Source organism: Pteropus alecto, unplaced genomic scaffold, assembly GCF_000325575.1.
Source record: "Pteropus alecto unplaced genomic scaffold, ASM32557v1 scaffold75, whole genome shotgun sequence".
Lineage (NCBI taxonomy): Eukaryota > Metazoa > Chordata > Mammalia > Chiroptera > Pteropodidae > Pteropus > Pteropus alecto.
In genome coordinates this window covers 848221-855369 of record NW_006440638.1, presented here as the reverse complement: position 1 = coordinate 855369, position 7149 = coordinate 848221, and the positions used below count along the sequence as shown (strand labels likewise).

At 45.4% G+C, this 7149-nt stretch overlaps 1 protein-coding gene across 5 annotated transcripts in view; it reads right to left on the bottom strand.

Moving 5' to 3' along the window:
- The window catches only part of HDAC11 (histone deacetylase 11), a 22409-nt gene that overhangs the window by 13914 nt on the left and 1346 nt on the right, over positions 1-7149 (bottom strand). For 4 of the 5 annotated variants that reach the window (XM_006917442.3, XM_025050734.1, XM_025050736.1 and 1 more), the window contains one exon: positions 5114-5214. The exons of the other annotated variant lie outside the window; for it this stretch is intronic. In XM_006917442.3, coding sequence (XP_006917504.1) covers positions 5114-5214 — 101 coding nt within the window. The remainder of the gene's footprint in view (positions 1-5113; positions 5215-7149) is intronic. 5 annotated transcript variants of the gene reach the window in all.

The following is a 7149-nucleotide window of genomic DNA, read 5'->3' as shown; positions in this document are numbered from 1 at the left end:
AAGTTTTTTCCCCCAAAACTGAGAGTAATCAATGAATAGGGGTATTTTCTGTGAGCCTAAGTTTTCTCATCAGGACAACCTGAAGCTCGAATTCTAACTCTGTCCCCTACTGGCTATGAAGCCTTAGTTAAGCTACTTTAGCTCTTTAAACCTCTGCCATTTGCAACAAATGGATGGACCTTGAGATAATCAAGCTAAGTGAAATAAGCCAGACAGAAAAAGCTGAAAATCACATATCACTTATATGTGGAATATAGACCTAAAAGCAACAAATGAACAGGACAAACAGACTCATGGCCATGAACTATAGACTAGTGGTTACCAGAGAGTAGGGGGAGGGAAGGGGGGAGGTAGACAGGATAAAAGGGGTCAAATATGTGGTGAGAGAAAGAAATCTAACTATAGGAGGTGAAAACACAATGTAAATATACATATGCCTTATTGTTAAAATGTACTGCTGAAACTTATCAGATTTCGTTAACCAATGTCACCATAAAAAATAAATTAATTAAAAAATGTAAATTGTAACCATAATGAGATACTACTTCACATCCACTAAGCTAGCCACAATAAAAAACATTTTTAAAAAACCCAGAAAATAACAAGTGTTGGTATGGATGTAGACAAAATGAAACTCTAGCGTAGTTGTTAGGAATGTAAAATTTGCAGCTGTGGTGGGAATCATTTCGGTGATTCCTCAAGAAGTTAAACGGAATTACCATATAACCCAGCAAGTCTAGTCCTAGGTATAGGACCAAAATAATTAAAAACAGGTACTTAAACCAATACTTGTACCTCAGTGTTCTTAGTAACACTATACACAAAAGCTAGAAACAACTCAAAATTCCATCAGCTGATAAATGGATAAACAAAATGTGGTCTATCCACACAATGCAATAGTATTCTGCCTTAATAAGGAATGAAGTACTGACACATGATACAAGGTAGATGATTCTTGAAAATACTATGCTCAGTAAAAGAAGCCAGATACAAAAGGTCACATAGTTTATGATTCCGTGTGTGCTATATAAAACATCCAGAAAAGGTAAAACCAGATTGGTGGTTACCAGAGGCAGGGGGTATGGGTTTTCTTTTTGGGGTGACTTGGTGTTTTGGAATTAGACAGAGGTGATGGTTGCATCATATTGTAAACGTACTAAATGTCATTAAATTTACACTTTAAAATGATTAATGATTAATTTTGTTATGTGAATTTTATCACAATAAAAAAAAAGAGAGAGAGGGAAAAAGAGGTAAATAAAAGGAAGAGAATCAGAGATCCTGGGGGTCCCCTTTTCCCTGATACTCTCCTGGGACATCTGCCTTCCAGTGCTTTTTGGTGCTAGCATCTCTGCCTTCCTCCTTCCCACACGACACCAAGCATCTTTAGGGCAACAATTAGGTCCAATTAGTGCCCAGACTTCCTGGGGCTCAAGGCCAAAATTTCTGAGGCATTTTTGGCTTCTCTTGCATGCCCCATCCTCAATTTGAACAGAAAGTCCTGTTGTTTCAACTTCATAACAAACCCCAAATTCTACCACTTTCCCTCAACCCACAGCTGCTGCTTCCAGCCTAGTCTGAGAACCCAGGACCTCTCACAACGATTGCTGCAACACAACCTCCTTCTTCACTGTTCTCCGCTTTTGTCTTGACAGCCTAGTCTCACCTATTCTTACCAAAGTTGCCAAGCAATTCAGTTAAAACCTACTTCAGATCACATTTCTCTGCTTTAAAACTCCTTGGCTCCTACTTCCCTCAGAGCCCCATGTCATCTGGCCCCTGATCATCTTCTGACCCCATTTCTTAGCAGTTTTCCTCTCATTCCCTTGGATTCAGCCACTTTGGCTTCCTTACTTTTGCTGGAACATACTGGAGATACTTCTGACTTGGGGCCTGTGGACTTACTTATCCTTCTACTTGGAATGTCCTCCTCCAGATGCCACATAGTCCACTCCCTCACTGCCCTCAGTTCATGATCACACGTCAGTAAACCTCTCCCTAACCCCCCTATTTCAAACTGAAGTCCTCCTCACCCCCTTTCCTGTTGTATTTTCCCCAGGACACTAACGCTTTCTAACATGCCATATAATTGACTTGATTTTTATGTCCATTACTTGACTCCCCACCTAAATGTCAGATCCACAGGAGAGGGATTTGGTCTCTTTTGTTTAATCTCATCTCCTCATACCTAGACTAGAGCATGGTGCTCACTAAATACTTGCTGGATAAACATGTCCTGAGCACTGCCCAGCTCAGGCTACACAAGGACAAGATGTCAAATCTGCATGGCACTATCCATACTCCATGACAAACTGTTACTATGGTCAGCAGAAGGCAAAAGCTCTGCACTGGCCAGACACAACCACCACCTTCAGTGAGGCCACCTCTGGGCCTTGTACACAGTAGATGCTCAATAAACATTTGCTTCCCTGAATGAACATCATCTGTCAAATATCAGGCTATGGCATCTCCTCCAATGCCCTGTTTATTAAACATCAAAGGCCAGCCTAGTGCAGGGCCAGGCATGAACCCCAGAACATGGGTGAGGGGCAGAGAGGTAGGGCAGGGGAAAGGGTAGATGTTCCACAGCACACACACAACCGCTGAGGAGAAGCAGACCTGGGAAACCTCCAGGAACTCTCCAGGGCACTGTTGCAGTGTCTAATGCAAAGAAAAGGAAAAGAAACTTTGCATGCTTCTATGGGGTAGGGGAGCTGTTCCTGAGCTGCAATACCTAGATGCCAGACAATGCTGGAAATGGACATGGGTCTCACCTGAGCATCAAGGGCACGTCGCACCACATCTCTCTCTCATGACACTTGAAATAATCCAAACTCCTCTCACTCTCCTCCCAAACCGCCAACCTGCAAAACCCTGCGTGGCCTGGTGCTGCTGGCCTACCTGACCACATCATGTGCCACTTCAGTGTTTTAGTCCTAACCTGGCCACTCAAGTACCCTTCTCACTTCAGGAGGCCAAGACCCTTCTCACTCCAGCCTGAGACTCTGGAATATTCTTTTTTCAAAGCTCCACCTGAGTGTTACCTACTCCTCATTACTTAGTCTCAGCTCAAATCTTACCTCCTCTGTGAAAACCCCTCCCTTACCACTCAGTCTAAATGAGCATACCTCTGCCCCATTACCCTCTATTTTTTTTTCCTTAGTAGACTTTGGTGCTCTCCGAAATGCTTGTTTGATTACTTCTTTATTTTCAGTCTTCCACAATGAAAATGCAAATCCATAGGAAAAGGGAAACTTACTTTTTTGTGTGTGACTAGTCACAGTCAGTATTCGATACAGATGTGATGAATGACTGAATACTTCCTAAACTTACTAGGTGCTATGGATTTCATCATGTTTCTTCTTTTGTTCTGGCTTGCAGGGAGCTCCAAGCCAAATATGTAGCTCAATCACATTATCTTGGTTAATCCTTCCAGTTGGCATATCTGAATTTTCCTTCTGCCCTTGATCTCAATTTTTTACTTGGGACTTTACTTGCTAATAGTTTAATTATTGCTTATCACATAGTAAGCTGCCCTCAGACTTTTAAGGGCCCAAGGCCAGACAACATGCAGTAGGCCCCACACAGTTGTCCTAAAGGCCACTCAAATGGGCAGGGCCCGGAAGCCTATCCCCCCATTCTTGGCTTTATCCTGGCATGCTCACTGCACTTGGGGCCCACTGTGTTCTGGTCTCTTCTCACCCCAACAAAAATGCCTCCTTTCCCTGCACCCTGCCCTCATCCTCTGGACTCTGGCAGGCATATCCTCTTGACTCAGACCCTGGGCTATGGGCTGTGACCATGCATGTCCAGGCCCCAGGAAACCAGGACAGCCAAGTGCTGGGATTCCTGCCAAGCCCTCACACACCTCTCTCTCCCATGAGCCAGGTTTCAACCTCTTCCTGGTAATCTTTCATGAGCTCATTGTCACAGCTCCATCTAGAATTCTCACAGCTAGGCTGGAGTCTGGGAGAAGGGAGGGCAGCACCTGCAACCAGGAACCAAAAAGGGCAGACAGGATGCCCTTCCTGGGATCTCCCGGGCCTGACTTCCCAAGTGACCTTTAGCAGGTGTGGCCTCTCTCTGGGCCTAGGCTATTCTACCTGTAGAGCCTGGGAAGCCCAGGTGTCAAGGGTCAGGGCTCCCACACTCTTAAGGAGAGAGAACCTGTGGCATCCCTGATACCACCAGGGCAAGCTGACACAACAGGTTCTGATGCAACCTTCTAGCACAGCCTCCCCTGTTCCTACAAAGAAGACTGACTGAATGTCTCCATCCTCAGAACCTCAGCCACTGTTGAGAGCTGTGGGCTCCTCTAGAAAGAGGTCATGAGTGGGCAGTCTGTAGGCCCAGTTCGGTCTGCAGGTGGAATTTTAAAAATCTTAAAATGAGTTGCCACATTAAAAAATCAGGAGCTGTCACTTCATAATCTGGATTTCTGGCTTTTCTTTCAAGCCAGACATTCTGGTCATGGTAGGCCTACAGTGGAGCTGAGTAGCAGCCGCTCACTCAGGAAGGGCATCAGCTTTCCAGTTCACCCCCTATACTACCACCACCTACCTGATCACTTGTTTAGGTTCCCTGCTGGGCCCCAGGGAGTTTCAAACTAGTTTTTAGCCTAAGAGTTTTTAACAAATCTTTAGTAGTAGAAGCCCTTAGAAGAAAATCTTAAACTTCAGTCCAATATAAAAATAGGCTAAAGTGGAAGAGCTTTGGTTGGAGGGGGACAGGGGCTGGGATACCCCTGCCTATCACCCTAGCAGGGGTCTTTGAGGCCTGTTCATAGAGCACGGACTGAAAGTCACTAATGTAGAAGCCCCCAAATCCCTATGAATGTCCAATCTCCACCAAATGGACATCCCTGCTTTCATACTCACAGAAATGAGGAGATTACTACCCCCAGAGCAGTCCAGCCCATCCCTGGTGTCTATTTTTTTATGATACCTCTCTCCTCTTGGGGACGACAGACTCACATGCTCCCCATGCACTAGAGACTAGAACAGAGCCCCTTTGAGGGAGTGCTTCCCCAGGCTGAGCTGCCCCTCCTCTGGCCATTCCTCCTGGCTGGCAGCCCTTCTGGCCCGTGGCAATCCCCAGGCCTTCGGCCTTGTACCTTCAGCTCGTTGAGATAGCGTCTTGTGTGCACCACCAGCAGGTCCTCGTCTGAGGCCTCCCGTGCCTCCACCAGCATGCCATCTGATAGAAGCTTCTCTTCTGAAACCATAAATCAGGCACCATGCTTCCCTGCTGGGAAAGCCAGGCCCAGCCCAGACCCTCCCACAGGCTGCAGACTTGGCTTCTGTCAGCCCTGCTCCAGGAGAAAGTGGGCACTGCTGGCATAATTAAGGGCATTTTGAGAATGGGCCGCCTCCCTGGCAAGTGTGGACAACAGCAGGCCCTCAGACCAGAGAACATCAAACATTGTGCATACAGTGATCCTGTGCTTCCCAAGCTGCTGACTACCACGAGGTGAGCTCAGGTGTAACTGGACAACTTTCAGAGGCAAGTGACAAACAGGTTAATGTTGATTCTCAAGGTGAAAAAAGTTCTTTGATCAATTGTCTCTCCACCTTCTGATAACATCATGGGAGGCTCACTGTGTTGTGGCATCTCTTTAACACTTGCCTGACCCTTGCTCATCTCCCTTTTTAACCCAAAAGCAGTCTCACAGCTTGTAGCGACCGTAAGTGGCCTGAACTGAATTACACTCTTTTCTTTGCATTTATATTTTACCATGACTTTCTATTTATGGCAAGTGAAACTGGCTTTTCCCAATTAGGTAACATAATGTTTACTTTTAAAACAAGTTTTTTAAGCTTTTAAAAACAGAGGCTAGGTCAATAAAAAATATGAAGTTAATAATGGAACAAGTTGTATGAGGTGATGGCAAAGTCTCAAGACTGGTTTGCAAATGACCAACATTTAGGAAACACTGCATTATTTCATCACCCCTCACATACACCAGACAAGACTTTCAGGCCAGCTCTTTTCTTGGAGGCACCTAAGGTCCTTCACCATGTGGCCCCTGCCTCCTTTCCACCCACATCTTCAGAGGAGAAAGGAGGGAACTCAGGAGGGCTGTTGGTTCTGAGATGAGGGAGACAAGGAACCCTTCTTTGAGCTAATGGGTAACACAGAAGCCCAAAAAGGGGTAATGAGAGGGAGTGACTCAGACTGAAAACAGAGCATGAAGGACCCTATTCAGGAAGGCAAGAGAACTGCAAAGTGAAAGGCAGGCTGGCTCTGCTCACCTTGCAAGAGTTTTCGCCATTACTACACATCACTAGTATTCTTTTCCATTTAACATTTTTCTTTGAATATTTACTCTGGCCACTACTGCAAATAGGTCAGTATCACTTGCCATAAATGGAAGTTAACCAGAAAAAAAAAATGAAATAGTATTATTAATCTCTAATTTGATTCTATTTTCTGCAATGTGCAGAGCCAAAGGCTTGCTCTGGATTTGTTAAAAAGGGAGATGGGCTTGGGTGTTAAAGATGGGCTAGCCTCAAAGTGAGACTTTCTCCATAATGTGATCAGAAGGACTGTGTGATTTAAAGATATCACTGTGTTATCCTATGCCAAGTAACACTTCAGGTAACATTGCCTACTTCCCTCCATTAGAGAACAAGGGAACAAGGAAAATATTCTTGCACTAGCCTACTGTGATGCTTGAATTCCCCACCTAAACTAGACTCCTAGATTATAGAACACAGGTGAAACAGTGTAAGCATCACCTTGCTCAGTGGGATGAGCCATGAAGTATGGGAACCTGGAGCTCTGAGTTTCAGACCCCGCCCCCCCTGCTACTCAGAACTATGTGACTTTGGGCATGTTCTCTAACCTTTCTGAGCTCCAGTATACTCCATTTGTAATCAGTAGGGTTGGAGCAAATGCTCCCTTTTGGACTCTGAGCTTGTGGGGGATGGACATTGGATACCTCCAAACTTCGGCCTCCTGTGTACATCATTAAGCAGTTCCCCTTCCACTGGGTCTCTAGGGGAAGACACAGGACTTAGGTCCACAGTGATGGGGAGCCAGGGACGGTTTGAGACAGAAACATGCTTAGAAGTCTGTGTTGGAAAGATCCTTTTAATAGAATGGGTTGAGGGCAGTCTGAGGGCTGAGACTGGAGGTAGGAGTCTCTGA